The 16,810-nt window shown below is 40.6% G+C and overlaps 1 protein-coding gene across 2 annotated transcripts; it reads left to right on the top strand.

The window, feature by feature from the left end:
* The first annotated feature begins 1,475 nt into the window (after positions 1–1,475).
* On the top strand, positions 1,476–16,240 carry prlra (prolactin receptor a). 2 transcript variants are annotated; one of them, XM_062413465.1, is made up of 9 exons: positions 1,476–1,612; positions 8,109–8,200; positions 8,432–8,573; positions 10,338–10,507; positions 11,699–11,865; positions 12,126–12,267; positions 13,489–13,585; positions 14,010–14,079; positions 14,192–16,240. In XM_062413465.1, exons 2-9 carry the CDS (start codon positions 8,131–8,133, stop codon positions 15,248–15,250), a joined length of 1,917 nt encoding a protein of 638 aa, XP_062269449.1. In that variant the 5' UTR covers positions 1,476–1,612; positions 8,109–8,130; the 3' UTR covers positions 15,251–16,240. The 2 variants fall into 2 exon arrangements, with proteins under 2 accessions (XP_062269449.1, XP_062269448.1); XM_062413464.1 differs by having other exon boundaries at positions 14,007–14,079.
* Positions 16,241–16,810: the final 570 nt, after the last annotated feature.

Raw genomic sequence — 16,810 nt, 5'->3', positions numbered from 1 at the left:
ATAAGCAGGGGAAGCTGGACGAGACAGCAGGACAAGACAAAGCATATACGACAACGTGAAGAAACGAGTAATGAACCAACAAAGGGCAAAATGGAACACAGAGGCTTAAATAGAGACACAGGGAAGGCTGGGGTAACTAGCCACAGGTGCAACACATGAGGACTGGGAAAGACAATCACCAAGACAGAAAGTGACACACCCGAGAAGCTGGAAAAATACACAAGGAAAGCGAGACTACAATAAAACAGGAAACAGAAAAAAACAAAGAGACAGGAATTAACAAACTAAAATGACAGGATGCACAACATCGAACCAAACCACATCTCATGCAAACGTCTAAGTGCAAAAAAACTCCAGATAGCTAGTGGCCCGGGCCTTTGTTAGACCCTGGTGTTGTTGCAGTCTCCTGTAAAAAAGCCAATCATCAGATTTAAGGGGGCTCTCACAAAAATATGCCTTGCTATGGACTGAAGAATCAACCATTCTCAGGGGCCCCCTCTTAGCTTGGTGCCACAGCTAAATAGACCTAATTGATAAAACCCTGTACATTGTATTATAATAGTTGTCAATTATGGCTTTACCTTCCTTTTTAGAGGATGATATGAAATATCCTTGGCCATGGGCTACATTAATTGTCAGGGACAGACAGTGTGTTAGGGACAGACAGTGCAGGGAGGGCTGGGGAGGGAGAAAGAGGGAATGTCACATACTGGGATACGTTACTATGTTTACAGCTCCCAGTAAGAGGAACCTGTGAAAGGATCACTGTTTCAGCCGGTCATGGTGTTCTTACGGTCACAGCGTGTTTTACAATATTTGCTCATAGGCAGAGTGAAGACAAGTCACTAAGGGAGCAGCAAACAAGTGCCATGTGCTGTCCTGATGAGAGGTGGCTTTTATTGTTTTTCGGCGAAAAAAACAGCATTGCACGGTTTATACACCTACAATTAAAAAAATCACAGCAAGAACATAGGACCTGGTTAAATGTATGTTAGTGGTGGTAGGCGACCAGGACATTTCACAACATTCCTGATAATGTAAAACTGATATAGACTACATGTTTACAATTTTAGAAGTGGGCTGCCGACCATCACTTTATTGCTCTCTCTCTCATGCACTTGCATGGTTTTCAACAACATATTTATCATCCTCTAAATATTATGTGTAGCACAAATCTCCCTCTATTATAAGACCAATTTATTTTTTACAAGGAGGAAACAGCACCAGACAGAGAGAATGAGAGGAAGCAGCCTGTTAAAATGTATAATCTACATTGACATCACGTTATATCTGGCAACTTTAAAGCTCACAATGCTCCAGTTTGTTTGCAGTATTCCAGGATGAAGTTTGTGCGGGATGATCGGGGAGTGGGGGCGGGGTTTGTACGCGGAGGCCGGGCTGCTCTGCCCCGCCCCTCTCAGGGATGGCTCAGGGATATAGAGGAGAGAAGGGATGATTGGTTTGTTCACTGGCTGCTGCTGCGGGCCTCAGTTGACCGGCTCCCGTTGCACGGTGAGGTGCGCGCACTCGTCTCCTGTCATCCCGGTAAACCAGTTACACAAGTCGGTAACTCCGCTGGCTGAGGCGCGGAGGGAGACACGCACTCCTGTCGGTAAGTTTTACAGACACACACACACACACACACACAGAAAGATGGGCTCAATGAATGCAGTTACCGACCGAGGCTGTGAGGTTGATCTGAAGCTTCATGGTTTTATAAACTTCACAAAAAACTTTAGGCGAAGTAAATGTTGATCTGTAGAGTTAAATCTGTTAATTGTGTGTTGGAGCTGCCGTGAGGGTATAGTTTTTGGCAATGTGTGTGTGTGTGTGTGTGTGTTTGTGTGCGTGTGCGGGGAAATTTAGAATATTCTTGGGTGGACTTCACTTTCTGATATATTTCAAAATCAGTTGTTTGAGGGCTAGGAGTTGGTTTAAGGGTAAATATTAGGTTTATGTTAATGTTAGGGTAACAGGTGTTTTTTGTGGCGGCCTACTGTAAATCAGTTTGAACAGTCACATTGTGGGGACTTGTCTTCCTCAAGAGGATAAAAAGCAAGCCCTCCATGACGTTAACTATTAAATATTCAGGTGACGACATGTTTTAAGGTTAGGTTTAGGTTAGATTAGGTTTAGGTTAGGTTAAAGTTAGTGAAAGGGTAAGTGTTAGTATGGTTAAGGTTGGAGTAAGCTTATAGGATATCCATGTCAATGCAACATCCTCTGAAGTAATGGAGACACAATTTGGGGGGGGGGGGGGGGGGGTGAGAGAGAGACAGAAACACTTATTGCTTGTTTCCATTATACGATGACAAAATAATGTGACAATGTGCCACAATATGGAAAAAAATAAAGACAAAGGACTAAAAGATTGTTGCTACAGTTAGGCCCATGGTCAACATTTCACCGTTCGAGATAGAAACCCAATAATACGCAACCCCTTTGTGCATATGGTGAAGACTTTATTTGTCCTATTCTGATAACGCACACCAACTACAGTTTACTCTGATTCAGTTTGCATAGTCAGTGGTCATAAACTATAGCATAAACTCCGACAGCTTGGTAACATGTATAATAAGAACAAGTGAGTGTGATCAGTCTCTTTTAGTTTTTTTACTGCATCAAGATGCACACATTCCCATGTTGACAGCTGACAGATTGGCAGGATATTTGCTTCACTGTGGGAGGATGATGATGTCGCTGCACGGGGGTGTCAGCTCAGGTTTATAATGGGATTTCCCAGGACGTGACCCGCTCCTTCGTTGCACATCTATTTAACCTTTAGGCTGGCTAGGAAGAGGTGAAATAGGCCATTGGCCGTTATAGCACCCAGCTGATCAAGTCAATACTGGATTAAACGGTGCGCTGCCTGCAGCTTACTGACTTTTTCCACTGTTTTAGTCTTGCACCAGGACCTTATTACAAATTGATTGGGCATTGAATGCTAACTACAGCTAACTAGGAGTGGTTTGAAATGTTTATTAAAGCAAAACATGGTTTATGAAGATGGCACCTTGGTGGTAATTCATGATAAGGAATTCTGGTCTCAACCTAATGACAGCTATTACTCACTTCATATGCCTGACACCAAGACTATGAGGTGAGTTGTAATTCCATCACGCCCACCATCAGGGAACCACGGGGACGCTACAACTGATTTAAGTCCTTTTATAAAGTCTATAGGCGAAATCAGGTGTTCAAATCAATTCAAATTTAAAGTTTATTGTCACATGCACCATTGACAGCGTCATCGGAGCAGTGAAATTCTTATGACATGGCAGGCAAACATCTGCGCAGTAGGCGACTTTACAAAATGAAAAAAAAATAACATACTATGTAACATAACATATAACATAACATTGTAACAAATAACATATAACACAGTCAAGTGAATATTAAATTAAGTAATATGAATATATGTATAACATAGTCATAAATTAAAATGAAGCAACAGTTTTCAGGGTGAAGAAGTGGGGAATATTAAATAAGATAAGTATATGTGAAGTAAGTGTATTTGTATGATTCGGGAGCAGAATGTACATTGTGGAGCAGAATGTACAGCATTTTTACCTTTAAGAATTAGGAATTATTGCTTTTTTTTAAGATCCGTGGGAAAACGATCACTGCAGGTAGCGAAGGATGCGTTGTCTGTCATCCTTTTTATTTCTACTGTGTGCGTGAGGGGATTTACTGTAGGTTGCCCAAGACGTGCAATAACACAACACATTTACAAGCGTGTGGCAATAACTGTCGCTGAACAGTGCAAAAACAGGACGTGAGCTGTGGTTAATGTAGATTTTTACTACTTTGCTTGTTTGACTGCAAGTAGCTTTTGGCAGGAGCTATAAATTGATTGATGCTTGCATGTGAAAGGTGCGATGAGAACTTTATTCTTGTCGTAAATGCACTTTTAGTACTTGTAGACTGTCTATTCACACATAACATTGTTGGTGTCTGATCAGTTGTTTTGTCACATTGATCCATCTTGAATTAGGTTTCTGTGCATTTTGAATCCTCTCAGTAGCTCTCAGTTATATCTTGAGCCTCACCAACACACACAAAATCTTATTTTTAAACAGTTTTGTCAGAGAACTACATCTGAATATGTGAGTTTGTGTTAAACTTATATCTGATATCATATGCTAGTGTACAAATATTAATCCTAAATATCCCTTTTTTCATATTGGGGTTTTATTTAGTATTGAATAAAGCAAAGAAAAGTATTTCAATTTTCTATCTGCTGAAAAATAATCATTTTAGAACAGCTTTTAAAAAATCTTCAGGTTTTCAAAATTTTTTAGGTTTTTAAATGTATCAAACAGAACACAAAAAGGCAACGGGTCATGAAAAATGTGGGTTTATAGATGCAGTTTTGTTGTCATGAAATTGTAATTTAAAGCTCTGGGCATTGTGTTGACTTCCCCTATTCAAACATTTTCCTAGAAAGGCTCTGATGCTGGTGAGCAAACCGGTTTTTATTTTCCATTACTGGGTTCAGTCTGTTCTAGTGTGAGAAGGAGTTCAATTCAAGGTGTTTCTCTGCAAACTGTGATTAAGGGATTCCTGCTATTTGTCACACGCTGTCTTTCATCCGAATTGTACAACAGTTCATGGTCAAATTTGGGAATTGTAATGTATAGTATTTGTTATTTCTGATAAGAGTCCGACTTGACTCTTCAAGAACTGCAAGAAAACCATGACACACATTTCTGTCGTGCTTTGTAAATAGGGGTGGGACTAAATGTCTTAACCACAATGTATTATTGTCCTAATTGTTTAGTTTTCGTACACGTTTTATACTCATTTGTTTTTATAGTTTTATATTTTAAGACTTAAGATCTGTTCTGCTTTCTGGGAGTTTAATCATTAGGCATAAGGGTATTGACAAGTTACAGTGAAATAATTCATGAAACTTTCACTTATAGGGAACTGATATCTATAGTTATGTGAAGTTTGGTGCAGCTTGACTGAATTTAAGGCGACTGTTGGACCTTTGCGGATGTATGATTAGCATACAATCTTTAAATTAAGTATCATCCAGTCTGTGAACAGCATCAATAGCTTACTTTATTTGCACTAAAAAGGTATTATTATAAACCTGAAACACACGACTGTGTAGACTTTATAGATTTATAAAATGTAGAAAGTTTCCCCACTTGAAACACAAAAGCTTAGAAACTATAATATCTTATAATAAATTGTCATTTGTATTGTTAGTATTATTACTAAGTGACTAGTTTATGGGGGGAAAAAGACACCTGAAAGAATAGCGGCACTTCAGGGGCCAATCATACTTCTGCCCCTGTTTGTCATTTTCAAATGTTAAACTAAAAGTACATTTGACTTCCATTATATTCTTAAATGTGAGAAAATAAATTGAATAATTAATCAAGACAGAGGGTGAATTCTTCCAAGGCATATGTAAAATGTTCTCCTGTCTGATGGGAAACCCCACAGCACAGTTTAAAGGCAACATTCAGACCACTATTATCTTTGAGAGGAGAGCCAGCACTTTTCCAGCTTAGCAGCTTAATTCAGTTTGGGCTACGCGTTACGTAAGATGGCTATATGCAGCAGGAAGCTAATCCAGTGCCTTGACCTTAATGCCAATTATCAGATCATGGTGACGTTACTGAAATGAAGACATCGTAATGAAGAGTTGATGGCTGTCAAGTGGCGAAAGGCTTTGGGATGTTGAGGAACTCTAAAAGTTTAAAATTAAATCAAGAGTCGTTTTAAAGATCATGTGGCAAAATATATTTATAATGAGGGTTAATATAAGTGTAGATATGGTATAACAACCCACCCCTGACCAGCCTTGCAGCATGTTATCGCCTCCTCCAATGAGGTTACAATCTCACCCTTGTCACTTTGTTTGTATATTTGTTTGTCAACAGGATTACGTAAAAACCATTGAACGGATTTCCACGAGACTTGGTCTAAGGATGTGACATAGATCCAGACAAAAGGCCAGATCCAGGATTCTTTTTCACTTCCCTTTGTGAGATGTTACATTTTCTTGGTATTTTCACTGGGTAATCATTAATTGTTCTTGATGAACAAAGTCAGGCACATTTAGGGGGGGTTGTACTTTGGTGATGCTTGGTTGAGTTTAATGGGACTATTGTGCCTTGGTAGAAGTATCTACTAATGTACAATTTACATTCTAGGCAAGGCACAGTTCATAGGCAAAGGTCGATTCAAGGTGCTGTACGGAGACATTTTAAACAACACAGAGACGATATAAAAATACATTTGTTTAAAATCAGAAAGCGGAGTAAAACAAATTTTCAATCAAAATAAAAGCGAATAATAACAGAAAAATAAAAAAATTTGGAGATTACAAGAGGTGAAAGGAATTTAAAGAATACATGTATATAAAATATATTAAAAAATTTGGATAAAAAAACATTTTAGTATATTATGCAGTGTTTCTTAGAAACACACATGCGTCACATATGTCTCTCTGTTGAAGAGAGACAGGACATACAAGAGACTTATCATATATTAGGCCCAGTTTAAAAATCTCACTTTGATCTATTATTTTTCAGTGGGAATAATGACTTATTACTGGCTTAAATAAAAATACAACCACAGAGTTGCAGAGTTGCAAAAACTACTGATGAACCCATTATATTTTGGTGCACTTCCAGGATTGTTGACATTCTTTGACATGCAAGATGTTTTTGAGCATTTTTGTTGATTTCTCAGAGAATGATTCATGGATCTTAATGAAATTATATGAGAAATTATATTTCTCAGGAGGACACAATAAGATTAATTTAGACATTCTTGAACAGTAGAATATCAATTTGTTCCTACTCAAGCGTTTTACTGGTCGAAAGGTTTGGCTCTGTTCAATATGTCACATCCTGTCACATGCTCAACTGACAGCAAAAAAATCATCTGTGATTGGAAAAGTGCGTGAGAGAGAGAGAGAGAGCATGTGACAGAGCGTGTGAGAGAGATGGGGGGGGGGGGGGGGGGGGATGTAACCAGCCGTATGTGTCTCTGTTGTCCAGGCAAACGGCCTAACTCAGATTATGCAATCAGTTGTGCTGCATGTGCCAGCTGGTAGAGGTAGTCTGAAACAGAGAGGATGTTTTTTTAATCCCCAGTGAAACATCAAACGTTCTTTCTTTCAGTTCATCACATTTAACTGTTCTGCTTTCAGACCTTGTGCCATTTTTATTACTTTGATGATTATTACTGTTTAGCACGTGCATGTAAACGACTGGATGTGATACCTCTGCCAAGGAGGTCTTTTACCCAGTAAATTATTTTGCTTGTTTGTTTGTTTGTTAGTTAGTTAAAAATTAAAAATAAAATACTAGACAGATTTCACGAAGATTGGTGGGAGGATGCTATATGGGTCAGGGAGGAATATGCTACATTTTGGTCTAGATCCAGGTTACAGGATGTATACAGGAATTTTTGGTTTCCCTTTCTTTAACATTGGCATTTTTGATTGATTTCTCTGGAAATAATTCATGGATCTTAATGAAAGAAATATATTTAGGGAACTGATGTCTATGGGTTTGGGAACTTTGGTGCAGCTTGATTAACATCTACTGGGATTGTTGGAGAGGAATGCGCTCTACTGAGTGTCATTGTAGGTTTTTTCTCCTCTTTATTTTGTTATCACCTCTGCCAAGGAGGTAAAAATGTCTTAGAAAAATATTTATCTGCGTTTATTGTTGTTTAGCAGGATTACGCCAAACCTGCTGAAATGATTTTTTTAGAAATGTTGTGAAGGGTCTGAGCATCCCTTGAATATGATCCCATTACATTTTGGTGTGATTCTGGATCAAGGGTCAGATCCAGGATTATTTTTTTTCAAATAAAAATCTTTATCAAGTGAATTTAGTTGTTTCAAAAGGGGACTGTTGAGGTTTGCACTCTGGTTAGCACCATTCTAGTCCAACGTATGACTTCAGTGTCAGACAGTGAGAAAACATTACTGCTGCACCAGGCAGTTTTAATTTGTCCTGCAAACATGTTTTGACTGAACACAAGACGTGAACCTCTGCTGCAAACACTGTGGATCATGTGGCTTGATCTGACAGTTCACCTGTCCACCTCTCTTTGTTTTGTTTCCCCTCCAACAGCCAAGGTTTTTGTGGTGCCACGATGAAGAACGTCTCAGGAGCAGCCCTGCTGTTGTTTCTGTCGTTCTTCACGCCGCACGCACAGGGAACAAGTAAGTGTCTCAGTATCTTCCTGAGTGAGGAGGTGTGTGGTTCTTGGTACAGACACCAGAGCTGCCCAATCCAACACTGTTGGATATTTTGTTGTATTTTATTACACATCTTGCACATTCTAAATCAAAAATTGAATCCGTCTGCGACTGCATAAGTTCTCTATCTTTGTTATGAAACACACCTTGATATGAGTGTAACCTTGTGTTTAATTTCATTTCCTCCTCATAAAGATTCCTTAGGCATCAGCCCTCCGGAGAAACCTGCTCTGACCAGATGTCGTTCTCCTGAAAAGGAGACCTTCACCTGCTGGTGGGTGCCAGGATCTGACGGGGGCCTGCCCACCACCTACGCCCTGTACTATCGCAAAGAGAAGTGAGTTTCATGCAGAAGGGAGGTTTATGGATGAGCAGCTGGTTTGATACTTATCTTAATATACATATCAGAGAAAGATCACAGCGTAAAAACCAGTATGGCCGACACTGGTTATCTTCACATTCCTCAGCTGTGTCTTAACTCAGGGGCTACATCCTTCAGAGGGCGCGGTCTACCCGGCCCACGAAGACTGCCTCCTTCATGGGCCATGTCTCCTGCAAAGTTTGATCCGTCTGTCTGGTCTACAGAGGATTTCCGGGATCAGTGTCACCAGCTTGTCCCGCTCTTGTTGCTGTCATAGCAACAGAGCCACCTTCGAAGGAGGAGCCTTTGAAATGGGACGGTGCTGTCGCGCTGTTGTGACTCAATCACTCGTTCGTTTGCAGCCTACCTGATGTCTTGCAGCATTGAGGGCAGCAGACGGTTGTAAGAGGATCAAGATTGCAGAGAGTTATGTGGCACCGGTTGTTCCCTTGGCTTTGGATTTAAAAACCGTGTTGGGCTCTTAGGGCGTTGACACAGAGGGAGGGGAACTTTTCCGTTCCATCACTGTTATGAACAAGTGTTATGTATAAAATGTCAGGATGGAACAATGTTTGGCTTTTGATATCCAGCAGCCATGGAGAAGGTGCAGAAGTTTGAATCATAATTAAATTACACTGGAGCCTGCATGAATGACATCAGATCTGTGACCTCGCTATGGACTGGTTATTTTAATAATTTTGATGTTTGCATAAACTTTTATTTAGATGGATAATATTTTGTGAGTCAATAGTTCAATTAATTCAGCCAATAATAACAGACCCTACTCTCCTGTAGAGCCCACGGCTCTGAAAAGACTGACAAAGATCTTAGAGATTTTAAATCTGTCACTTTAATGTCTAACTATATAATTTCTGGATAACAGATCCTTAAGAAGTGACTCATTACTGTCCATGAAACATCCACGGTCAGAATCTCCCATTCTTTCCTCATATGATGAAATTGTCTTCCAAAGAGACATCATGCTGCTGCTACAATAACATCATCCCTTTAAAAATGTGTCCATGTATATCTCCCACTGTTAGCCATACAATAAATTAACTTAACATTAAAGTGCTGTTCAACAGGATTCATTACATGAGTAAAAGTATCTGTGGGAGCTGTTATTATTCCTCCATTTTCTTTGAAATAAAGCCATTGCCAATATTTCTACTAATGATTTTTATAATACTAATACTTTATATTACCCCTGCCATCAGCCTAGGGAGGTTATTGCCTGTTTGCATCACAGCAAGGGGCTTAACCTTTTGGTAAATGTATACGGCTGCTGAGTAGCTCCTCCGACCAATCTGCAACAGTCTCTGCTACTATGTCAACGGCACGGCTCCCGTCCCTGGCTCCAGAGGCATTCATTAAAGAGCCTACTGGGATTTGAACCCAAGTGCCTGAAGCTGTGGTCAAGTGCACACACCCCACGTCAGCAGAGATGCTATCAGTGACTTCTCGACAGTAGAACATCTGTAGACGCAAAGCAGAAGAAGCAGAAGTGCAAGACTCAGGCTTTACCGGACTGATTTTGACTAAAAACAAATTTGAATCTTAAAATTCAAGTATAGTAGAAGCTTGGTAGCTGTCCACTCGGAACGTTTTCTTCCTTTTGTCTTGTATTGGCCTACACTCACACAAACACACACACACACACACACAGGAATACATGCTGTTCTCTGGAAATGCAGCAATGCATGTACTTACATACGTGCCATTCCCCTGCGTCTCTTGCAGCTCTGATACAGTGTACGAGTGTCCCGACTACCACACGGCCGGGGAGAACTCCTGCTTCTTCAACAAGAACGACACGTCCATCTGGGTCAACTACAACATCACTGTGGTTGCCACCAACGCACACGGCAGTACCTTCTCCGACCCCGTGGACATAGATGTGGTCTACATCGGTGAGGGAACGTGTGCCGCTTGTTTTCCGCGTTTGTTGTCTGCGTTCTTTGGAGACACAAAGCGTGTTTTCTATGCCAAAGACTTAAAACTTTGTGAAACTGCCTACAAATGGGTGGCTACAATGAAATGAAGTGTAAGATAAACGGTTGATTTAAAGGATAAGTTATAACATGCATTGCTTTATTTTCTCCACGCCAAACCCTATCAACACTTGATATGGCCACAGCTGACTGGCGCCTTCCCCCCCCCACACACACACACAAATTACATTTTCAAAATCGACAGTGCCCATCTGTTTCGGGAAATTACTTTTCCTTTTTTGATTTCAATGGCTTTGTGTCCCATTTTCAAATTAGGTAGAAATAGGAAATGGGGATGAGAGCGGAAGACACACAGACTAAGTAAAGGTTTTTAGACCTTGCATGGAATTTGCTGACAAGAAAAAAGAATAACAATAATCACATTGTTTCTCTTTTCTTTAGTGACTGATTTAATATAAATACTTGGTAGACCTACTTCATATTATGCAACAATATGTTAATATTGTATGAGGAATGGAATTAGTCCCATTCTGTCATTCGGTACAAATACATGTCTGGTCCATGAAATGTCAAAAAACAAACAAATATAAAGTCATATATCTAAAAGACACAGACTTAAAGCCTCTAATCTGCAAGTTCCCTTTGTTGCTCTGACCTGATAAGATTATCAGTCCTAAGAAAAATGCGTTAACCTTTGTCCTCACAATATGTCAACTATGTGTCTCCAAGAAGATAAACAAGGTCAGATATTAACATTAATCTCGACCTTGTCGTCCCACATTTTTGAAAGTCTCCCCTGCAGTGACACAGTTTGGTCACTGGAGGTGTGCGTTGGTTTACTTTAACACAGAGAAAGAGACAAAGACACAAACTGGAATCAAAGTGGTTATAACAATAGAGTGTATATGAAGATGGACAACATGACCGCTGCCCAAAAGCGAAAGTGTCTTGATCGCCAACTGGTGGCCGGTTGCAGTGTAGGTCATAAAGCCCGTCTCCTACATGATAGTGGATGCGACAAGGACAAAATTTAAAAGTCAAAGTACATTTGAAATACATTATTCTCCAATAGTTTGAGTTTTGGATAATGTTTTGTGTCAAACATTATCCCTGAAAAGTCTCGTTCAAACTTTCTCTCTCCCTTTCCAGTCATGCCTAATCCTCCAGAGAAGGTAGTGGTGACTGTGTTGGAGGACAAGGGCTGGCCCTTCCTCCGGGTGTCATGGGAACCACCACACAAGGCCGACACCCGCTCCGGCTGGATCACTCTGATCTACGAGCTCCGCATCAGGTTGGATGGAGAAGATGAGTGGGAGGTACGCAGCTCGTTACTCGCCCGAGGGAGTTCACATTTTTTCAAAAATAAACTTCTTAGTTCAAGCCACCTGTTAGTGGGCACCTGCAGTTGACAATGGCTTCTGACCTCTGACCTGTGTATTGACAGGGTGGTAAATTTTGCCCAGTTTTGATTAAATTCCTCATAAAATCATTAAATCTTCTCTGGTGTACCATGCATTGACAATGAGAGCTTGAAGGACTGACTGGAGGTGTCATCTGTGTCTTAATGTATTTACAGATGCACCTTGCAGGACAACAGAAGATGTTTAACATTTTCAGTCTGCGGTCAGGTGGTACGTACCATGTCCAGGTGCGCTGTAAGCCCGATCATGGTTTTTGGAGTGAATGGAGTTCCACCTTCGACGCCAAAGTGCCTGAATGTAAGACATCACATGCACTATAACATTTACCAGTAAGATATAATGTACAGAATGTATTGAAGAAGAAGTTGAACATTACCATTGGGCCATGTCACTTGATGAGATCATCGATATCATATCTCATATCCCATTTGTTTAATCCATGTAAACCACAAAAATTAAAACATAGGATGTTGTGTTTTCACAGTGGTTGTTTTCATGTGCCAAACGGTGTCATGGTTATAAGTAGTATTTCCTGGAGTTCACTTCTTTACTATAATGTGCCATTTTCACACGGAAAAACTGCATTGCACTCATCCGCTCTTGAACTACTGGAGTGTTGATGGTAATGCACAATTCTTCCTGGCTGCACTGTTGTTGGGCAGGTTTGTCATCCCAAGGCCCCTGAAATCCTCCGGAGAGAGAGCGGCAATGTGGTCAAAACAGCTGCAACTATTGGATGTGCACCAGGCATGCTCATCTCCTGTCTCCAGTCTTAATTAAGCCAATCATCAGGGGTGTTACATGGGACTCTGGGGGCCCCGGGAAAAACAATTCATGGGGGGGAAACTATCCCATTCGAAGAAACATATTATACAGAACCATGCACATCGCATGCTGTCTATACACATATATTATAGTAATGTAGTATAGTTTTGATACAAACCCCCTACAGCATTGGTTCCCAAACTGGGGTATGTGTACCCCCAGGGGTACGCAAAGTGGTTCACGGGGTAATATATTTGATGTTTGTTTTGCATAGATCAACATCTTTCGTGTCCTATCGCACGCGCTGCGGGGGGTACATAGCTGGAGATTGAATGTCTGAAGGAGTACGGGACTGTAAAAAGTTTGGGATCCACTGCCCTAAAGCATCCTAGACACATCATACACACACTTTTAGACGTTCTAGTCTTCAACAAAAGCTTTCAAATTAAGAAGCTTGTCAGGGTCCTCACAAAATGATCGTTGCTGTTAACGTCCCAGACAATTTTCTGCTTTTTACAAAACTGTTGTAACGCCCCTGCTTCCCTTAATCTGAAATCCAGCCTCATGTTTACAGACAGGTTAAAGAGTTTTATCAATATCAATGATACTATTCCTTTATCAAGCCAGGGGAATGACAAAAGCTGCTCCGATGAATTATACTCCTTTAACATCGTATAATAGTTATCACCACCATGAGAGTGCACAAGGTTGTATGTTATGCTGTAGCACTCATTTTATTATGTAACTTTACAGATGTCCATCGGGAGAAGTCAACGTGGATCCTCATTACAGTCTTTTGTGCCTTCATCTTCCTCGTCCTCGCGTGGTTGTTACACATGAACAGCCACAGGTAAAAAAAAAAAGGGATCATGAATGCCTGATGCAAAATGTTTGGTGGAATGTTTACTGCAATATTAATGTATGTGTTATATGCTACAGACGACCACTACAGCTGTGGTTAAGGCTCTATATTATTAAGTTCCCCGCTTCATTATTGGATTATTTTAAGATTTCACGTTTTTTAACAATCCCATGATGTAAAGATGAAAGGTGCTCCTTTGTTATAAGCATATAACTTTTTAACCACATTATTCATATATACATTTTTATTTTTTGATATGATGAATAACAATAATTTATTGGTTGTGATACACACAAAAAAAGTATCAACATTTAAAAAAAAATTATGAATTTGCCTGCGGAAGAATAATAATATTTCTTCTGCTGCCCACTAGCCCTCACAATAATCTTGTTTTTTTTTGTTTTGTGAGAAGTCTGAAGCATTGCATTCTGCCACCTGTCCCCGGTCCTAAAATCAAAGGATTTGATAAACAACTTCTAAAGGTAAAGCTGGAACACACTGATCAATGTTTTCATGCGTGCGACAATGATGTGACACTAATGATGATGTTTGACTCAGAAAAATGACCTCAGTGTTATCCTGCTTTGTGTGTAGAGTGGCAAGTCTGAGGGGATCTTCAGTGCAATGATGGTCTCCGATTTCCCCCCGACCACATTGTCCAACTGTGAAGATTTTCTGGTGGAGTTCTTAGAGGTGTACATCCCTGAGGAGCAGGAGCTGATGCTGGAGGAAAGCAAGGATCTGCACAATGCCGGCCTCAAATCCGGGGGCTCCACGTACGACAATGACTCCGGCCGGGGCAGCTGTGACAGCCACACTCTGCTGATGGATAAGTGCGGAAGGTTGAAAGAGGAAGAGAAGCGAACAGATCAGGAGAAAAGTCCGATGGACGCTCAGAGGCACCAGAAAAAAAGGAATGAGGGTGCGTTGACCTACTCTCATGATGATATCGTTAGCCCTGACATGTCCAGTGGACGGGTGAAGACCTGGCCTTCTGTGTATTCGCCTCTGCCTCAGTACAGCTCACTTAACCAAATGAGCCTGCTTGAGACGGCGAAACAGCACTGCCTCTCCGACAGCCTGTTCCTCCCAATCTCCTCGTCCTCCTACCTCACCCAGCCTGGCCATGGCACCAATAAGGAGGCTCTAGGACCAAGCTACTGGGACAAGAAATATCACTCACTCCATCCTCAGACGCAGGCCCTCTGGCAACTCCAGGCCCACAGCGAGGTCAACATCTCCAGCGTCGGCCGCATAAAAGCGCCCGCTGGTCAGCAGCCGCTTGCTCTCCGGACCACCGAGTATGTCGAAGTCCAGAGGGTCAACGAGGAGGACGTGGTGCTCCTGCAGCCTGTCATGTCGGACTGTGGGGCTGACTGCCCCCTGCCACGCCAGGAGGAGGACTACAGCAAGGTGATTGGGGTGAACGGTGACAACGTGCTTCTTCTCCAGAGAGAGGTGGCGGGACACGAGGCGGAGAGGTGCCCCTGTGAGGGCCAGGAGATGAATGGAGCGATGGAGAGCTGCCTCCCGTCATCCATTGTTACCCAGAAGCCTGCAGCCTGCTTTCACACTGGCACACCAGTCCGGGATGACACTAGCCTGGCAGTGAGTGGCTATGTAGACACTGCCACCATATTTACTACCTACTAGGTGCTCAGAAGCCCAACAGGCAGGTCTGGAACATTGTGAGACCTGTTTTAAGGTGGAACACAGACAAAAAGAGTTACTCCGACCCTATTCTTCCATTTATCATAAATCTAATTTAAGAGACAGTTGATACATGATAAAGAACTAAGATAATTTGATTGAATGATGTGAATAATAATCATAATTTAACTTTAAAGTTAAAAAGTCAATATTTATGATTGATTGTATAAGATGTCTGGTACTTCCTGCTGTCATTATGATTAGTTTATTAAGTAAAATAGTACAGGATTTTATTTTTGTTCCTTTCCCTGTGCAAATTTCTCCCCGTCGAACTCAAAGCTGTTGGCTGGATACCACACAGAACCTGTTAATAGAAAGATATATTTCAAGAAGGAAAACTGAGAAAGTGGTATTTTTGGTAAAATAGTATGATTGTGTAATTGCTCGGCATTGTGCAATACAAACCTTAAGTGACTTCGTCTCTGTTGTTTAACAGTGATAAAATGCTGTGTATGGCCATTTATTTTTATTTTTGCACAAATATGTTTTTATGTATCGCTTTACAAACAGTCAATCACCTAATCACTAAACGCAATCTGAAACTTAACTCATTGGAGTTGGAGAACCCGTCGTAAAAATCAATAGTAATAAATGTACAAATGTGATTTTTGTTGGGGTGTTTCTATATGGTTCCTAAGTACTAAATTGATATGTACATGCTTGTTATTGTTACCTGGTTGTAATAATTAATAATGAGGCAAAAACTTGATTGACAATACCCTCTGACACAGACAGCCACTGTTATTCAAGGCTTTTAAACCAAAAACTGGGAACTTTTCAAAATACAAAAACCTTGAAGGACCACAGAAAGTAAATTTAGTCACTAATGCCTAATGAAGTGAATCTTTGTGAATGCATAGCTCGAATCAGTTGTGTATTATTTTGTCTGTTTTGATAAATAAATGACAAGAGCTGAGAATTGGTCAGAAATTTTGCTTTAACCAAATTGTCTGCCAACGTAAACTTGTTTTTCAAAGGAGGAATTGTTGCACTAATGGTGGATTAGTTATTTGGAAGAAGCATTAAGATAAAACATAAATACCAAAATACAGTTTGAAGTCCTGCATTCATAATTTAACTAAATCAGAAGTTGTATTTTCTTTCTGCAACAAAAGGGAAACTGTGTAGGTCATTAATATCGCATCCATATTTTAACAGATGGATGATGCAGAACTACTTCATAAATACTTTCCTTTGATTTTCTGATTTATATAATGATTAGTTCTTTAACTATTATTATTGATTCTTTGGTTTGTATAGCTTAATAAAAAAAAAGGGAGAAATGCTCCAATATTCAAATTCTTCAGAGGGATAGAAGTGAGGTCAGGGACACCATGAGATCCTTCCTAGACTCACAAGAACACACATTTACTTCTTGTGTGCTTGACGATTCCACTCTCCGCCAAACCGGAGACCTCCCTGCTTGCATAGCATCTGTTTTGTCAAGTCAGCCACATGTTGTCAAGCTATCCCCACTTACGATCATCTGCACGGGGGCGCGCG

Source organism: Platichthys flesus, chromosome 19 (genome assembly GCF_949316205.1).
Source record: "Platichthys flesus chromosome 19, fPlaFle2.1, whole genome shotgun sequence".
Taxonomy (NCBI): Eukaryota; Metazoa; Chordata; class Actinopteri; order Pleuronectiformes; family Pleuronectidae; genus Platichthys; species Platichthys flesus.
The sequence above is the reverse complement of the archived record's forward strand: the minus strand, read 5'-3'. Positions and strand labels throughout refer to the sequence as shown.